Genomic DNA, 20599 nt, shown 5'->3' with positions numbered 1-20599 from the left:
GGTTGGGGGGGTGGGATCTCCTTTGTGAAAGAAAATAGTTTATTTAACACAAGCAGCGATCAGATCTAGTATTATATTCTAGATTATCAAAAAACCTAATCTATTTGAAAGCAAATTTATAAGATCTGGTATTACGAAAAACTCTTTTTACTATGATGATACATGTCCACTCACTCTCTTTACTCTACAGTTTAGTTATTAAATTACAAAATAAATGATACAGATAAGATCTCACGAAGATATTTTTAAACAGAGTTCTGTAAAATTTACTGATAGGCCGGCCTTTGCTTCAGATGACAACAACGCCAAAAGCTCGGAGGAAAAGGATGCCATCGTTTAGAGGAAGCCCACGTCCGCGGCGCGGTGCGGCGCAAGAACGTGGGAAGCCCGAAGGGGAGACCGACCACGAACCCGCGGGCGTGGCCATGGTGCTCGGTGGAGTGCGGTAGCTGAAGCCAACAAATCCCAGCAATATACTCAGGAGTCATGAGTAATTATCCCAGCAATATACTACTCAGTGGTAATTCCACCTAGCAACTCAGGAGGACAACCAACAATGCAACCAATGCTTGGTTGCACCTTGAATTATATATAATGTGAAAACACATGAAAACTCATGAATAACCGTTTAGATCAAACTCAGTAAAAGATGAGAGAGATAAGACACAATGTAAAATAAATTCTTCATGAGGTTAGATCTCATGTTACAGTTTCTCTAACATTCCTATGAAAGAGGACATTGCATAGGATTTTCATATGAATTTGATAAGCTCATTCCTTTGATCCAAAGAACTTTACAGGGAAAATTCCTATGAATTGAAATCCTCCAAATTTCTATGCAAATCGTACATCCAAATGAGGCCTTACCCTTTTCAGTTCAGCCCGCTACTATTTGTCAGGGCTTATGAACATAACAAACGTAATTTTCCTGCGTCTCCAGTCCAGTCAAAACCCCTTCCTCCCCAGAAGAGAAGAGAAGAGGAACAAAGGATTCCTGACACAACACTAGTCAGCACCTAGTAGTGGAGTAGTAATATACAAGATGAACTATCTATCCTTCATCTTTCTACTACTATCATTTTGTACCATTCCCTTCGCAGTTTGATGTTTGTACCACGATCAGTAGGAAGAAGAAATTTAGTAAGGGAAGCACAGGCAGGGAGTGTCACCGCCACTGCAACCTGCTCTGCTATGTCCAGAGCCCGAGCGTCTCGAAGACGCGCACGGCGAAGAAGCAGAGGTAGATGGCGATGAGGCCCACCCCGTACACGCGGTCGATCCGCATTCCTCTGACGGGCACCACGAACAGCGCCCACGCCAGCGCCGCGCCCAGGAACCCCATCGCCTCGTACGCTGCCCCGTCCGCGGGCACCACGAACGGCAAAGGGTGTTGCGCGCCCGCCGCCAGCGCCAGCGACAGGCCCAGACCCACCACCGTGTTGAACAGCGGGCCCGCGTAGCACCCGGACACCGCCGTCTGCGCGCCCGCGGCCCCGCCGTGCACCGCCATCGCCACGTTCGAGACCAGGTCACCCAGAGAGTCGCCCCACGCCAGCACCGTCACGGCGAGGACGCTCGCATTGATCCCGACCATGTAACCAATGGTCACCAGGAGCGCGACCAGCTCGCGGGCCAGGATGTACGCCCAGAGCACGCTCATCAGGAACCCTGCGGCCAGCCACGGCACGCGGCGCCGACGGCCGCGCGGAGGGGAGGCGGCGTCCGTAGTGGCCGCGGCGAGCACGGCGAGGAGCAGGCCGAGGAGCGCGCCGCCCAGGAGGACAGCGAGGCTGTGGCGCCGCGAAGACGACACCGGGTTGCGCTGCGAGGTCCAGGTCGCGGCGATGAAGACTGGCGCCAACGCGGCGGAGGCGACGGCGCAGGGGCGGGACCAGCGGTGCGCGGCGATGTCCGGGATGGTGAGGCGGCGCGGGAGGTACAGCGGCATGCAGAGGGCGCGCAGGAGGCAATGCAAGCACGCTCTTCCCCTTGACGTGGGACCGGGCGCCGCCGTCTTGGAGTGGGACGGCAGCGACGGGACGTCGGCATCGTCTTCATCGAGGAGGAGGAGCGGCGCGGAGAGGTCGACGGCCGGGGGCTTGCCCTTCTCCGCGCAGCAGTGCGAGGTCCAGACGAGGACGACGTAGCCGACGTAGAGCGAGACGAACGACGCGGCCACCCAGACGGTGACCTCACCGTTCACCAGCACGGCAAGCAAATAGCAGAGCGCGAGGAGGAGGAAGCAGAGGTCGCGCACGAACCCGCGCCACTCCACGATGACCCCGCCGCGTGCGCCCACGGCGAGAGCGATGACCCCCGCGACCACCGTGGACACGAACAGCGCGCCGCCGAGCGCGCTGTTGAGCCCCACGCCCCCGCCGTCGCCCGCAGCGAAGGAGACGACGCTGGCGAACACGTCGGGCGCGCCGTTGCCCAGCGAGAGCAGTGTGACGCCGGCGACGGTGGGGGGCAGGCGCAGCGCCGCCGAGAGCCCCTCCAGCGACGCGCAGAAGTACTCGGAGGCCGTGTCCCCGAGCAGGTAGAAGAGCACCACCAGCCACAGAAGGAGCGCGGCGTACCCGGCCGCCGGCGCGCTGGCGAAGCCGCAGTAGAAGAGGCGGAGGTAGTCGATGTACCCCGCCGGGGAGCAAGGGGAGCGAGCTCGGAGGTAGGCGCACCGGGCGTCCCCACCCGAGATGGACTGCAGCTCCTCGCAGCTGCTCCCCTGCTCCTTTGCAGAGGACGAGGCAGCAGTAGGAATTAAGTCCTCTACGACGCGGCCAGTGGAGTCGCCACGGCGAGCGGCGAGGAGGAAGGTAGCGGAGTGGAGGAGCACGAGGAGCAGGAAGCAGGCGCTGGGCACGGCGGCATTGCACGCGCGCCTGCGCACGAACGCCATAAAAAGGGGAGTAAGGCAGGGTTTTTAACCGGAGAGGGACTAGGCCGGCATGCCGTGCGGGGCGCGCGGCAGTTGGGGATCTCGGTCGTGACGGGATGGGCGGGGGAGAGGGACTCGTGGGCGGCTCTGCTCGGTTCCGTTCGAGGGAGGCTCAGGGACTGCACAAGCACAACATAAGCAAGCGGCCGGGGCTGGAGTTGGGTCCTTCTCCTTCCGTGTTAAGTAATGAGAGGTGGATGGGGGGCCGGTCGGCGACGACGTCGTCAGTGAACTGAACGGGGAAGAAGACGTGTCAAGCGCGCCGCGATCGGCTGCGTCGGTGCGGGGGGCGACGGCTTGGCTCAGCCTGCAAAGTGTTGTTCTCCTGCTGCACTGAGCACGACGGACAGGGTACCAGTATCTGCACAGAAATTCTGCCGGAAAAAAACGAGCGAACCTTCGGAAATTTCTTACGGTGTATCGTACGCGCTTTCTTGTCTAGCTAGAGGCCAGCATGTTTTGCCATAGGCTCTCTTAGATTTGGTCCCATCACAGTACCTAGTACTGGTTAAGACAACCGTCTCTGCTTAGCACATACTACTACTGATCGAGGCACTAAATTATCCACCAGCAGCCAACTCCGTAATGATTCCTCTAAGAAAAACTCCGTAACGATTCGTTGATTCTGGGACGGTCCATGGCTGGGAAACAGACGTGCGACCTACGCGAAACTGCAAATCAGATTTCCGGCACCGGATGCTGGGCCAAACCGGTGATGACGCTGATCGCACGTCCGCGACAGGCCGACGGGCGACGCGACGTGCCGAGCCAGCAGGAGTTCGGAGAGGACGGAACCCCCGCCGGGACCGAATCACCCGCGTATCAGGCAGACCGCGTGCCCGCCGGTCGCGTCGCTCTCCGGTATCCCCCGCGCCGGACTAATCCAGTTCGTTCGCGGCCTAACCCCGGGCACGGGGAAGATACGAGGATAGAGAGGGGGAGAGAGAGAGAGAGATAGAGCGGCGCGGACGAAGCCGAAGGAGGCGACGACGACGTGCGGCGCCGACCGTCGGTTCGGGCGCGCGACGGCGGCGTGCGGTATCTGCGTCGCGTGCGTGCACGGGCGACTGGAACGTGCACGCGCGCACGTACGTTCCGTTCGCGTATACGTGCGCGTGGCACGGGTGCTTGCGACTGGAACTTTGGCTTACGTGGCATCGGTTACTGAAATGTGCCTTTCCCGTCATCGTCTTTCTGGAAAGCCAAAGTCATGAAGAAATCGTGCATGCTGGCTGCTGCACCAAGCAGTTGGTTTGCACCGTTCGCCCGTAGTCATGTAACGGTCGTTACTTTTGTTACCCTTAACCAACAAAGAGCAGAATTTCCTATAAAAAAGAGCACAGTTGAAGTTGTTTTTTCCTTTCGAATTAGTAGCGAGATCTTGGTTTGGCTCGATATATCTTCTGGTTAAGTATTTACAATTAGACTAACTAAGTATTTACATATGAAACATATCGTATTTATAATTAGACTAGGTAAGTATTCGTGCGTTGCAATCTAAGTATTTACATATGAAACATATCGTATTTACAATTAGACTAGGTAAGTATTCATGCGTTGCAATAAAAACATAAATATTAAACGTGATAACATCAAGTTATAAATTCAAGATATAAAGATGTGGATACCTGAAACAACAATGATGTCGTCTAAAGGAGGGTGAATATGTATTTTTCTAAAAATTTATCTCCTTTTACCGTTGGTCTAAACTTGCAGCGAAAAATAAACTAACGGATTTTTCACAAGTAAAAATCCAAAATATGTCAGACTCAACTAGTGCACAATCACCCTAAATAAGTGTGAAAGTTAAAATCCTAGGGTGACAAAAATTATTCAATTCTAGCAAAAAGATATGCCAGAAAACATTAATTAAAAAAACCTGAAAACACTGTTCACTGGAGTATCTGAGTTAATTCGAATACTCCGGGTTAATCCGGAATCTCTGGGGTCTGTACAGAAGCAAGCTCGAAACAAAAATTAAACAGCGCCTAAAGAGTTTTAGCTCGAACAAATGAAGTCGTGTGTTTCAATTTATAATTCCAGTAGATCCATGGAGAATCTATAATAAAAACACACAAACGAGTAGATCGAACAATATGCACAAATATTGAGTAAGAACTCAAATATAAATAAACCGAAGTGGATCAAATTAGAAACACTCTGAAACCCAATTCGAACACTTTCACACTTTCCGCATCAGGATTTTTAAAAAGAACTCTCACTTGGATTTGGTTAGAAACTCTTGAGCATTGAGACACGATAATTAGATCTGCATTGCATCCATCTTAATAGTACGGCATACCTATACTCAAATTCAAAGATAAAACTTGTTTGAACCACTTTGAGCCTTTGAATAACCTTCAAGTACCGCTTCTTTCATTCAAACCTTAAGGGTTGCCAACTTGTATATAATTTTCACCCTATCTTTTCTAGATTCTTCATATGATTGATGCGAATCATTCATAGGTTTCCATGGCCTCACACAGTCCATTGGCACAAAACCTTCACTCGCTCTTCACCACCGCCTTGATCCTTCGGCATCAAGCCATTTGCTTGTGCTTCACCACGGATGGTCCATCGCAGCCAAATTTTGCTTGCCCTTCACCGTCTTGCCATAGAAAACCACTTTGTATTCGATATCTTCAAGAATTCACTTTATAAAATATGGAGTCCACTCTTGTTCTACACTCTTAGCATATATAATTCCAATTCAACATATACCTTCTTATAGATCCTAACTCTAACTTACTCTCAAGCACAAAACACATGAGTTAGTCCATAAAATGTAATTGACAACTTTTGTACCTTAAGTTACTTGACCTCCACACGTAACTTATTAGCCTTCATGCATATTGTCAATCTTCATATAGAAACTTTAGTTACTTGATCTCCACCAGTAATTTAGTCTTCAAATTTATTGCCAATCTTATTGATTTTTTCCTTCTCCTTATGAGCATCACTAAGAGCTCAATGACAACGATATATTTCTTTTGTTCTCATGGTATTTCTCAGGAAATCCATGATTCATCACTTATGCATCTCATATGGAATAACCTAATAACAATTTTTAACATAATTATTAGTTCATAAATATTGTTATCACTTACCCGAGCATCACTTAGAGCTCATTCATCTTGATGCATTTTCAATCTCCCCATTCACCTACAACTCATGCATATCTCTCAATGCATTACCTATGGAACAACATACTAACAAACTCAACACCGTTGTTAGTCCATAGGTATAATCATTAATTACCAAAACCACACATAAGGGCTAGATGCACTTTCAATCTCCCCTATTTTGGTAATTGATGACAATCTCACTAGATGATTATATTTGAAAAATTTAAAATTCTAAATATACATATAATCAGAAGATGAATGTATACAAAGAACTAGTTTCTATAAACATCAAACATCACAAAGATATTTGAGATTACCAAAACTAGTTTTACTAGCATCAAACACCACAAAGATTTTGATGTTAGTAGAACTAAACATGTATAAAGCAAACTCCCCCACAATCTAAATATGTGTGAATGAATCTTGAATATCATTGCATATATTGTTTATCTCAAATTTTGGATTGAGTTTCCTTTATACATATGAATCAAGCATGACTAAATATATATCAAGATGAAAAATAAATATGCTCATGCAAAGCAAAACTTTTTCAACAATGAAGTTTCATAGATTTGCTTTTAAAACTCCTCCAATTGACATCCACATTACAAACATAAGGGATTACAAATTCTCCCCCATGAGCAAATAATTCTCCCACATAAGCAAAGCCCTCTTACAAAATATAACATCTAGTCCGATTCTTCTCAATTGACATCAATACCAAAATGGAATCATCAAAATGAATTCTCTCCAAATTAACGTCAAATTGGTAAGAATTATGGAGGACTTGCCAAAAGAGAAATTTTCTCCAAAACACGCTAGCTCTATCCCATAAAAGGAATCATTAAAAGCTAGTGTAAGACTATATATAGTATAAACTCCTCATGATATGTGTATTTCTTATAATTTAAGTTAAACCAAATACACTTATCCAATTATGAACTATATGAGGAGAGTAAGCCATACGATAGATCAAAGGGGTTCAAAGAGATGCCAAATTAGATTTTAAAAAGAATACCAATTGACAATATAAAGCATTCTATTTAAAAGAGATACCAATTCCAATTAAAATACATATCAATTGAAGGCAAATCAAGCATGAGTCCAAAATAAATATCCAAAGCACGAATACAATGGATTAGGCTCAAAGATGAATATAGCAAAATAGTTGACATTATAAAAAATTTCACATTTATCACAAAGTGTCAACATCTCATAAGCTTACATGTTCGACAAAGCCATTTAAAACAGACTACAAACCTTAAGCAAAAGATTTTACAATTTTCATCAATATTGCATATAGGAGCAACTCAAGCATTCGATATGAAATCTTTTGCATATTTGGGATTGGATGAATCATAAACATGATTATAGAGTTCCCACAAAAATATGCTACTTCACGTTGCTCATATTTGCAATAAAGAGATTTTGAAGCACTTGCAAGAAAAACATATTTTTGCAAGTTATTTTCATATTATGATGTAATCTACACAAGATTGAATATTTAAAATTAAATTCATAAATTAAGAATAAATTACTTGATCTTGGTAGCTTGTTTATCTTGTTAACTTGTTCATCCTTGCTTGACATTATTTTGATACGATCCTTCGTTTTGATACCAATTGAAGTTGAAGGAGATGATCTTCTTTATAAATACCAATTGAAATGTAAAGATCATCTTTATGAATTCCAATTGAAATAATCTTCTACTTGAAATGACCTTCATTATGATTAATGTAAGCATCCAATGCATATTCATTGTACCTAAACTCATTCAAGTATAATTTGGTCCCCAAATTCATTGGGTCGGAAGAGGTTAGCAAAACTCACCACATAGAGAAAACTCTCCCATAAACTTGCGCATATTAATATGACATGGAAATGATAATAAGTGAAGTTCATACTAATAGATAGATACTAATTGAAAATATATACTGAATAAAGTTATATACCAATTAAAATCAAATGAACGCTCTATGCACCTTTTATACAATAAAAATACTTGAGAGAGGCTTACTCTAAATATAGAATCAAAAAAAGCAAACATGCTATAGATTTTAACATTCAAGTCAAACAAGCATGCTCGTCACCTTCAAGATCCAAAAAGATATAATTTGGACAAAATAGCATGGAAGACTTGAAGATACCAAATGAAGGACAAAATACCACAAAGTTGTCCAAATTACATCTAAGATAAAAATATCAACAAATGATCGCTCATAAAGTTCAACAAATGAACTAAGCATGATTTGAGCATATAGAGACATGAAGAAGTTCCAAACATGCTCAAAAACTTATCTCAAGTAAGTATATTGATTATGATACAAGCATTGAGATAGAAAGCTTAAAAAAACTCCAAAAAGGAAGTTTCCTTGAAGAAACCAATATTCCTAATCATAGGAGTTAAATGAGGTCTTTCACAAAGAAAGAAATCACTTAGAAGCAAAAGTTAAAATAAAGATGATCAACGATGATTACTACTTGTATTATTATCAATTGTAAGAAAACAATTATATATGGAGATTTTACAAGTCGGTAATTACAACAAGACATAGATCAACTTTCTTTCAAGAAGCATGAGAAGAAAGATTTTGGAAATTAAACATCGTACTTCAAAAACATTCTTCACAAAGTCAATTATTACAAGTAAACACATAAAAAGCATAATTGATTTGATCCGAATGATAAATGATTCAAATTAAAAACTTGAGATTAAAAGATCACTAAAGAATTATCAAGAATCCCAAGTTTCAATTTAGAACCAAATGTGGATCAATTAGTAGATTCTTGTAAAATTAAGCTTTATATGAGCTTGACATACCACATAAATACTAGATAATTAATAATATCAATTCTAAATGGTATTGCTCAAATGTTCACACTTTATGAATATTTAAGATGCACGAAGCATAATACTCCCCCATAATGTGATAATCCATTAATATCTCTAAAAGAGTCAAAGAAAATTGAATGAAACGAATAAGCTAAAATCAGGCTCAAAACCACAATCAACACATGAATGTGTAATGCATCCTACACATACTAGTTATATGACCTACATATACTAGTTAGTAAGGAAAGTTAGATGCACTAGAAATAAATCGATAGCATACTTAGCAAGCAATCAAGACATGTATGGATATATAAAATAGACATGACAAGGTTGCAATAAAGTCTACACATGATAGAATAAGCATAAACTATAAAACAAGCATACATACATAACCTACACATGCAAAGAGCTAGAAACTTTCAGAATCCAGAACCTCCAGATACAACTCGGAGCTTCCGGTTTCTGTCAAACTCGGATATTCTGAACTGATCCAGATACTTCGAGTTCTGGAGCACTCGGACATTCCGGTCTGACCCGAAACATCCGGGTTCTGGAGTATTCCAGAAAAAGTGTAGAACAAAGAATCTATCACAAGGATGTAAATATGTATTTAAAGACATTATGATAGAGAGTTACCTTCATAGAGTGACAATGAATAATAATATATATAATTTAATAAAACTTGGCTCTTTAATCAATTAGATAGCTCTTCAAAAATTTAGTCAACTCTCCAATGCCGACTCTCATTGACATCTTTGAGGATGTTCATTTCACCAAGAGACTAAACACAAATTTCACTTGAAATAATATTAGTCTCAAATCACAAAACATAGGATGAGCTCCCCATATATATGTGCATCAAAGTACTTGAATTACTTGTAACATGCATGTCGGTGTAAAGAATAGTGGGGTCCCCTCGCGGGCGGATCCACTTCGGTGAGATATCGACAGGTGTCGCGTGTCATGTTTTGTCCTGAACCATGGCTGCTCCGCGCGACCAGTCTACAACCATGCAACTAGGCTCTCCGACTAGGCTCCATGACCAGTCCCCAGGTCACAGGAGCAAAGCCCATGACCAATCTCCTCTGGTCGCAGGGCAAGTATGTGTCCAAGTAGTCTAATCACAATAAATGCCTTTTCACTCGAGTACTTCCCTTCCCCAGGTCCTCTTTTCGGGTTGTCCAAAGCATGGCCGGCGCAGAGCTACCGTGTCCCGTCCCACAGCATTAAAAGCTATGGGACGGCCTGACGGGCACAGCAAGAGATCTTTTTGCAGGTGCGCAGGCGATGCATAGGATGGGATAAGGTAGTCCAGGTGACTGGGATGACGCAGGCAGCGGTGCGATGGGACAGGCTCTGTAGCGTCGTAAAGCAAGTGGATGCGTCTGCTCTTAGTGATGATGGGACTAGGTAGAAAGCTCTAGCTAGGCCTAAGTCTATGTCTAGGCTCAAATGTAAATCCTCTCTCCCTCTGATATATAAAGGGAGTAGTACTAGGCTGGTAATAGATAGAGAAAGATGGAAGGGTTTGTCGGCACCCAGAAAAAGAAGGGCTGGGCAAGAAGATCATGGGTAACTGGCTTAGACTACAGAAAGAAGAATACACAGGATGTAGGGCTATTACCCTGAGGGGGCCTCAACCTGGATAAACCCTGGTGTTCTTGAGTCACACACACAGTCAGATCCAACCTACGCTTCCCGAACAAGGATCATGCACCTATCGTCTGATACACCCCGGAATCATTGTCAGGGACTTACCCTCGACATTTGGCACGCTAGGTAGGGGGTGCGTTTTCGAGTTCAAGATTCAAGTTGTTGTAAGGTGTTCTTCATTGGGTACGACCCAGACGGAGCCGATATGTCCCAAACTCAGGACGTCGGATCAGGATCCGAGGGCTCCAGGAGGCTGCTGAGGCATCCATGCTCATGGCGCTAAGGAGAGCTCACGGACCACAAGCTCTGGGGGAACGGGTTTCTTCGGTGGCAGCCCCCCCGGAGGATCACTTGCCGCGCAAGGATTGCCACCCTCAGCCCCATGACGTGAACCAAAACCATCGGGAAAGTATGATTCGATTCGACAAAAGAATATCGGGGAACTAATCGCGTGTGTCGTTTCTTCAAGCAGGTTCAACCCTAGGACGAACAGAAGGGCCTACACCTCGAACTTCGAGCACGAGTAACGACCAATCGCCACAGGAAGGGGGAATCCTTGTTCTACCTTGCATGATTTCAAAGGGTTACGGATGCGGTATTGGTCGCTCAGCGGGGCATGCTTCCTCCTGACCAGGAAGGAGCAGGCACATGACCATGCATCGTTAGGTACATGATTCAATTCCCTTTTTTCTAGTTGTTAAAATATGAAGCGGAGTATGAGGGCCTCTTAACCGGAACACGAGCATCGCCCACGCGGGGAGAAACACCTACTAGCGATGAGGGACTCGCTGCTAGGTGAAACCCCATCGCCAAGGGGTCTTCAGTGCACGGACCGGATGATGGCGACATACCTCTCTGAAGTGAGAAAACTAGAGCAATGCTCCATCGGCTGGGAAGTTACACATGTCCCTCGCAAGGATTTCTTTCCTGACCAATGGGCTGGCCCGTTTAGCCCCTTCTCGTGAACTTGTCCCGGTCGAAATCTTTAAGAAAAAGACTCACACGGCCACCCGCTGTGGTCTCGGGCCAGAGCGAAAGGGATGCTCCACTCAGAAACGGAATACCGGAGGCAACACCTTTGGAGGCAATGCCTCCCTCGGTGTCGTCGACCTCGAGTGGACACTATGTGGACACCCTGCTCGATTCAAGTACGACCTAGATGGATCAGATCTCGGACTACCTTCAGAATCAAACAAGGGAGCAACAACCCTTTACTGAAGTACATCGCTCAGGATGGGGGGAGCACAGCGCTCCCTAACGCCCTCGGAGGCAGACGAGGAGGCCAGACCTCCCACCGCCCTCCAGGGCACTCGAGAGCAGGTGAAAGGGTGCAAGTCTCACCAACTTCGCGACTGGAATACCCTCTTACCAGATCAGGCACTACAAACCATACCACTCTCTCGGCTTGTCGCTGTCTGAGGGCTATACGTCGTGCGACCGTTCTCTAAAGCCCTAAGCAGCCAAAAATTCCTAGCCTTAGGCATGGTCGTGACCACCGCGCGCGGAATTGGTCGCAGGTCAGTAACAACCTCCAGTTCCCCGGCCTCGCGCAGCCGGGTTGACTGAGGTGGTCGGCCACCGATCATACAGCTCGCGGAACGCTAGCTCTACATATGAGGCTGCTCAGAGACAAGCCTGTTTTGACTATTTTGCAGGACCTTCCGGACGAGCGTGGACATGACTTGTAAGTTTTTCCAAATTAAAATAATCAAACCCTTTATGTTGCTGGACTCCATGGAAGAACACATTTTCCCGCCACATTCCGAGATTTGTTGGCCTGCTTGCTCGTGTTGACGGGACGAGATCCGAAACTAACACGCTCATACGATGACAGGGTAACGGCGCCCGAGGTTAACGACCACATTGCCTCAAGTCTTAAATCGAGTCAAGCATTGGTCACCACCGAAAGGCTCGTCGTGCTAAGGGTCTCCCTCAGCGTCAGGAATTTTGCTCGCAAGCGGCTTAATGCGATCCACCCTGAGCGGTGCAGGCACTTCGAAGACTATTCATCATCCAGACACGGAGAAAAACCACATAAGGGCCAAATTCCCATCATTACAAAGCCCAGGGGCTGATTCCAGATAAGCCTACGACATTCCTCCTAAGACCCAAAAATACCCCTAAGGGGGTTGAATCGGACAGTCCACAAACAGGAACGAACGACATACAAAAATAAATTAGCCCGGGGGGCGAGTTCCTCCATGGTCATCCAAGTACCTTTAAAACTGGCGTTGACTACCGACAAGAGGTCCAGGTTGGGGAAGTCGTCGCTTACGCAGGCGAGGGCCAGGCAAGCACCAGAGACTCCGACCTCGAAAAGATGGTCTCCGACGGTCTCGCGAATCCTCTGCTCAAGGCCACCTACCTCCTCGGATGCCGCCAGGAACCACTCGACATGGGCAAACACGGTGTTCCCAGGGATCGGATGGACCTAGACGTTGGTGGACCGAAGCAACGAGTCAAGGGGGGGGGGGGGAGGCTCGGCTGAGTTGGTTGTAGAATGCCACTCGCCGCTCGTCGCTCTCCGTGGTTAGCCGCTCGAGTTCCTTTCGCACCGCATAGAAATCTTCCCGGCAGCAACAAATGCAGTCGTAGAACTCCTCCCTCCGCTGAGCGCTTTCCATGGTCACCCGTTCCAGATCCCTCTTCACCACGAGCAACTCCTCCCGACAGGCTAGTCGAAAAACATAGCGCAAGCCACACAGGTGTCAACCGGACGGACCCTACTGGTGTAACCTAGGACCATCACGCGGTGCGAGTGGACGGTGCAACACGCCTTGAAGGTCACTCGAAGTACTCGCCCGTTCGGCCATAAACCCCCGCACACATCTGGCCACCACCTCCAAGGATTATCAGTCGGAAGGGTGGTCGACGGATATGGGCGGGGATTCGATGAGGGCTCGGAGGGCCAATCGGCATGAGTGGCGGATCGGTTCGGGCAGGAGGCTCGGACACTCCGGGAACTCTCCGACCACAACGACACAATCTTGTCAGGAAACAAAGGCGCGGGGGCTCCATTCAAAAAATGTTACATAGTAAAGATTACAATCGAGTTTTTTTACTTCTCGACGGTCTCCACCAGGAAGATGGACCCCACGTAGTCTGCCGCCACCTGGCACTCTCGCGGGAGCTTCTCCTCGGCTTCTAGTTTGGCAACCGCGGCCCCTTCCCAGACCTAGTCCAGGTTGAAGTTGGGGTCACGACCGCGGTAGCATCGGAAGACATACTCCGCGGTTGGCCTCACCGTCTGCGAAACATCCTCCGCGGTCGCCCTCGGTGCCAACGAAATGTCCTCCGCGCTCCTCAAAGCTCGGGTGACAGGGAGCTCGGAGAAGTGCTTCGCGAAGACCCGGAGGGCGTAGGCCCAGACACGGGCGGGGTGGTCATCCTTCAGCTCGATCACCCAGAGCCCGTGGTTACCTGGGGGATCCACCAGTGCTCCGAAGGCTTCTCAAAGAATGTTGAGGGTAGTGCGCTCATCCTCCTTGAGCTGGGAGCACTCGGCGACCAGTGCGACTTTTCTCTTGGGAGAACTTGCCGCACCTCCTTTACAATCAGCCAGCTGCTTCTCCAGCTTGGCCCATCAACTGGTTGTCGTCTCCTTCTCTTCAACCAGCTTGTGGATAGCGGCTGGGAAATTGTTGACCTGCGAGTGCAAGTCAGAAGTCGAAGCTGACCACTCGACCGAACCCGTGGGGCCTGGAGTCACCGTCAATATGCCGAGGGGCAAAGCCCGCTCTGGCTGAGGCGCCGGGGTATCAGACCGGGGAGCCATCGGGGGGATGGTCGTGGCAATCGCAGCGATGCGGCACGAGGTGGTTGTAACGCAGCCGAGAGCGAGGGCCTTTTTCGCGCCACGACAAGGACATGTGTCGATTACTCTGGAATTGAAATCATGGGAAAGAAACAAATGGATAGTTAACGAGCTCATTAAATTGCACAAGCAATCCTTGAACGGAGGACTGCCTGTTTGTGATGGAAGAAAGGGCCCGTTTACAACCAGTTCGCTCCTGTTCAAGGAGAAAGAGGGAACGAGACCCGCCAAGAAAAATTAAGCGAAGATTACGATCTCCCCCTAACAAGGAGCAGGGACATCTCCCCCGGGGCGGTATCCGGAGGATTGAAAGTGCATCTAGGCCCCCTAAGTGGGTTTTGGCTTATTGATGATAAAACGATTAAGGAACTAATATGTTTATCTAAGTTATGAACATGTTTAAGTATTAGTTGAAAAGACAAGTGACGTTTGACGCCCGTCGAAACAAATGGAGAATCAACGAAGAGTACTCAATAGGATTTAAATTCTTTTATTTTTGAAATTGAGTCTAGGATAGCCGCTCTATTAAGAGGGTTGCATTTGATTGCTTGGTTAGTGTCTCAATGCTCAAAATATCTCTTAGAACCAACTAGTTGAGAGACACAATCACCCACGGACACTGAGTTAGTTCTGCAAAAATTCACTGAGTCCGGATACTCCGGTGTTCACCGGATACTCCAGTACTCAGTGTTTAGTCCGGAGTCTCTGGGGTAGACTCCAGCAGAGAGTCTCGGTTCCGGTTTATTTTTATTAGAAAAAGACCGGAGTCTCCGATGTTCACTGGATACTCCGGTAATTTATGTGTTATTAGACCGGAGTCTCCGAGGGAGACTCCGCCAGAGAGTCTCGGTTAAGTCTTTATTTTAATTGAAAAAGACCGGAGTCTCCGGTGTTCACTGGATACTCCGGTAAGAGGTTAAGTTTTAACCGGAGTCTCCGAGAGAGACTCCGACAGGAGTGTCTCGGTTAGCTTTTAATCTTTTTGATACAAAGACCGGAGTCTCCGGTGTTCACCGGATACTCCGGTACCTGTAGAGGCCAGAGGGTCCAGCTAGTCTCCGGACTTAGTCTTTTTGGAAGCCTTGTCAGGACCGGAGACTCCGGTGTTCACCGGAGACTCCGGTAACTTAACAGAACTGTAACGGCTAGTTCTGACACGTTCTGTGACCGTTCTGACGCCGTTTTTGGATTTAAGGCCGGATACTCCGGTGTTCACCGGATACTCTGGTCAGTTCTGACAGAACAGTAACGGCTAGTTTTTGAGAGAGGGCTATAAATGCTCCCACACCCCATGGCATTTAGGGCATGCTGTTGCTGGTGAACTTTAGACCTCTTGAGCACTTTAAGAGCATTCAAAGACCCTCCAACCACCTCTAGTGTAAAGTTTGCAAAAATTTAGAGAGTTTGTGTTTGGAGAGAGTTTAAGCCACTTGAGCATTGAGTTCTTCCTCGAGCATTCGCAGCGATCATTTCTCTTGAAGCTTCGTGCTTCTAGACGGTAAGGCGTCGCCCGTAGAGCACCCAAACTTGTGGAGTGCCACGGGAAGTTTGTAAACATCTTCGAATTGAGTAAGAAATTCTAGCTTGATCTTGGTGGTCGCTAGAAGAGGATAGGGTTGGAAAAGACCCGGCTCTTTGTGAGCTCCTCAACGGAGACGTAGGCACTTCTTTGTGAGGTGGCCGAACTCCGGAAAAATGTCTTGCATTCGTATTCGTGCAATTTGCTTTATCGTGTGAATTCGTGATTCTTCATACAAATTGCTCTAGTGATCATCTTGCTAGTGTTAAGTGTTATTTTAGCTCAGTGATATCCAGTAGATCTAGCTTCAAGTTTAGATTCTAGCTACTTGCTTTAATTCGTAGTTGTTCTAGATTTTCTGTATAGACCGGAGACTTCGGACCAGACCGGAGTATCCGACCTTCACCGGAGTGTCCGGCAGATTTAATCCGCTATTTTAGTTTTAATTTTCAAAAAAGCCTATTCACCCTCCCTCTAGGCACTTTCAATTGGTATCAGAGCCTAACCTCCTACAAGGCTTCACCGCTTGGAGGAAATTATTATGTCGACATCCGGAAGTTCAAGGGGTTTTAAAGATGATCCATTAAGGAGTGATGACGGTAATGGTAAAGGAAAGGGAAGTGAAATTCCTTTCAATTATGATCATTTGAATTTTTCAAGCAACTATATTTCCGTGCCTTCCAGGCGTGCACCATTCTTCGATGGTACACATTATGCCGCTTGGAGGCACAAAATAAAAATGCATTTAATCTCTCTTAATCCAAGTATTTGGAAGATTGTTTATACAGGATTTGAGTTGCCGGAGGAAGATCAAGAGCTCACCTCAAGTGAAGAACAAAATATGCATCACAATGCTCAAGCCACAAGTGTGTTGCTTAGTGCTTTGAGTCCGGAAGAATTCAATAAAGTGGATGGACTTGAAGAAGCCAAGCAAATTTGGATACACTTCAAGTTGCTCATGAAGGGACTACAAGTGTGAGAGAATCCAAAATAGAGCTGCTCGAGGGAAAGCTAGGAAGATTTGTAATGGAAGATCATGAAACTCCTTAAGCAATGTATGATCGGATGATGGTGCTTGTGAACAAGTTAAGAGGGCTCGGAAGCGAGGACATTGATGATCACAAAGTGGTGAAGAGATTGCTTAGAGCATTTGCTCCTAGAAATCCCACTTTGGTGACGCTCCTCCGAGAAAGAAGGGACTACAAGAGGCTTACACCAAGTGATGTGCTTGGAAGGATCCTTGCTCATGAGCTCATGGAAGAAGAAGCAAATGAAGTGAAGATTCATGCAAAACAAAGCTCAACCTCAAAGAACAAGGAGGTTGCATTTAAGGCAAGCAAAAGCAAACAAGTTCAAGAATCAAGTACAAGTGAAGATGAAAGCTCCGAAGATGAAGAAATGGCCTTCTTTGTGAAAAGGTTCAAAACATTCATGAGAAAGGGAGGCTATTTAAAATACAAGAGAGACATGCTCAAGAAGAGAACATCAAGGAGGGCATGCTATGAATGTGGCGAAGTTGGTCACTTCATAGCCGATTGTCCGAACAAGAAGAAAGAAAAGGACAAAGAAGACAACAAAATCAAGCCATACAAGAAGGACAAGAACAAGATGTACAAGAAAAAGTATTCGGGCCAAACACACATTGGAGAAGAGTGGGATTCAAACTCCGACTCTGACTCCGATGATGAAGGAGTCGCCACCATTGCCATTCATGAGCCTACACCAAGAAAATCACTCTTAATGAGTGATGATGATGACGACTCCCCGAAGTGCTTCATGGCTAAAAGCCGCAAGGTAAAATCTCAATCCAAGCTTTTAGATAGTGATAGTGAATATGATAGTGATTGTGATAACTTGTTCAAAGGTTTGAATAAAAATGTTATGGCTAAAATAAAGGAGCTAATGGATACAATAGATAGTCATGAAGAGATCCTCGAGAGACAAGAGGACTTGCTCATCCTTGAAAAGGAGAGAAACCTTGAACTCGAGGAGCTCTTTGCTAAAGAGAAGGAAAAAGTTGAGAAATTGTCTAATGATTATGATTTAGCCAATTTCTCAATTGTCGACCTTAAGAGTAACAATTTCTTGCTTCAAGAGAAATTGTCTTGTTTAGATGAAAATTATAAAACTCTTGAAACACAAATTGATACTCTTAAGAAAGGCTCATCCAACTCTAGTGAAGCAAATTTACTATCTAGTACATCTACTAGCAATGGATGCTCTCGTTATTCCAACTTTGATATAAATGCTTGTACAACTAATATTGAATCCTTGCAAGCATTACAAAAGGAGAATGAGAGGCTAAATGCTTTGGTTATATAAATGCAGTCGATTCTCATACATATGCTTTAGCTTCGCGCCAGCGCTTGGACTTAGGGAAGTCGGCCTCCTTTCTGGTGCGCAACGCCATAGGGTTTGTTTGAAAGACTCTGGTGGGGGCTGGTGGCGGAGGTCTCTAGCACAAGACCTCGGGTGGCGGTGAGATTTAGGGGGCCTCCCGTCCTCCCATTTATAGGGCCAACTCGGTTCCGCCTAGGCACAGAACAGACTTGCGCTGCGCCACTACAGCTACCGAGCCAGCTTCTTCTTGCGCAGCCTCAATTGCAACTCCAAAAACTATCAGTTACAACTAGCTAAGAAGATCAGTTACAACCACATACAGGTCCATCCCACCCACCAGAGCATGCATGCGGGAGATTTTTTGTTGATTCGAATAGTTAAAATGCAATATTTCTAGAACCACATATCCAATTTTTGATCCGTTTGAAGCATATTGTTGGAAAAAAATACGCTTAACAAAATGAGATCCATGAAGGCTATATTTTGATGAAATTTTATGATTGTGAGACCAGTTACTACTGGGATAGTACACCGGTTACGATCAAAAGGCAGGGTAGTTGCAACATGCAAGGCAGTGTAGTTACTACCAACACAGTATACCAGTTACTACCGAGATAGTACACCGGTTATGATCAAAAGGCAGGGTAGTTGCAACATCAAAGGCATGGCAGTTGCAACGTGCACGGTAGTGTAGTTACTACCAACAAAGTATACTAGTTACTACCGGGATAGTACACTGGTTACGATAAAAACATTATGGATTTCGAACACATTTAGGCAGGACAGTTGCAACATGCAAGGCAGTGTAGTTACTACCAACATAGGATACCAATTACTACAAACATAGTATATCAGTTGCTACCGACACAGTATACCAGTTACTACAAACACAATATATCAGTTACTATCAACACAATATACCAGTTACTACAAACACAATGTACCAATTACCAGTAACTACAGTATAGCACAAAGCACAACTGGTGACTTATATGGACGTAACTCCTGGCTCGGTCGGGAGCACAAGGGAAGGAGGAAGGCTCGGTCGGGGCACGCAGGAGGAAGGAAGGCTCGGTTGGAGAGCATGCGTGAGGGAGGTTGCCTCGATCGGGGCGCGCACAAGGAGAAACGGGCTCGCTGAGTGGCTAGGTGCAACGTGAACTGCAGTTGCACCTAGACAACCCGAAACAATATAAGTTATAACTTGTTAGGTAGACCAGTACAACTTCACGTCAAAAAATACATAATTGTAACACGAGAAATTAACACCGTGAGTTACAACTTGTTATTCGCACTGTGCACATCCTCCAGTTACAATTCGAAACACTGTGAGTTACAACTTGTTAGGTAGACCAGTTACAACTTCACGTCCATAAATGCATAATTGCAACACAAGAAGCTAACACTGTCAGTTACAACTTGTTATTCGCACTGTGTATATCCCCAGTTACAACCTGAAACACTGTGAGTTACAACTTGTAGGGTATACGCAGACATGAACTACAGTGAGCATAACTACAGAATATATATATATATATATAGAGAGAGAGAGAATCGGCGAGCTCTTAGTACCTCTCACTCACTGTAGTTATTGTTTCCTCACTTCTTACCTATTTTCTATTGAATAATTTTGAACAATGAACCTATAGGCTATGCTACTATTCTATTACCTCTGTATGTAAATTTTCTTTTTACACCTCACTCATTTATTCTCTCATACACGTGAGACCAAAGAAATTCACAGTCTCCTTCAGGAAACTTCAATCGCTGGCCCAAAAATCCTCGTGACCTTATTTTTCAAATTAGTACTTCTATTAATCCTTATTATGCTACCTATTTTCTACAAAATAATAATTTTAGACAATAAACCTACATGTTGTGCTGCTATTCAATTACCTCTTCATATAATTTTTTCCTCCACGCCTCCATTTACACTGCAATATAAATGGGTGAAGCGTAACAAGCCAACCTATATCCTAAAGGGCCAGGGATCGGGGAGCTCTCAAACCTCTCCCCCATTGTATCTATTGTTCCTAAATATTTAATAAAAAATAAAAATTTATCTATTCCATTCTTAAAAAAATAACAACAAATTATCTTGCTTATTTATTTCCTCGTACACATGAGACCAGATAAATCCAGCATCTCCCTCAGAAAACTTTAATCACTGGCTAAAAAAAATCCTCACGACCTCATTTTTTAATTAGTACTTCTATTAATCATTATTGTGCTACCTATTTTTTACAAAATAATAATTTTAGACAACAAGCATATATACTGTTATTTAAATTACCTCTACATATAATTTTTCTTTTGCATATCTATTTGCACTGTCATATGAATGGGTGAAGCGTAGCAAGCCAAACTACCTAGGAAT

The 20599-nt window shown here is 45.5% G+C and overlaps 1 protein-coding gene across 1 annotated transcript; it reads right to left on the bottom strand.

The window, feature by feature from the left end:
- Window positions 1-662: 662 nt before the first annotated feature.
- LOC133912981 (cation/calcium exchanger 1-like) lies at window positions 663-3467 on the bottom strand. The gene has a single exon (XM_062355995.1). It carries the CDS (start codon window positions 2897-2899, stop codon window positions 1190-1192), a length of 1710 nt encoding a protein of 569 aa, XP_062211979.1. The 5' UTR covers window positions 2900-3467; the 3' UTR covers window positions 663-1189.
- Window positions 3468-20599: the final 17132 nt, after the last annotated feature.

This window comes from Phragmites australis, chromosome 3 (genome assembly GCF_958298935.1).
Source record: "Phragmites australis chromosome 3, lpPhrAust1.1, whole genome shotgun sequence".
NCBI lineage: Eukaryota > Viridiplantae > Streptophyta > Magnoliopsida > Poales > Poaceae > Phragmites > Phragmites australis.
Note: the sequence above shows the minus strand (reverse complement) of the source record. Positions and strands in the feature narration are given on the sequence as shown.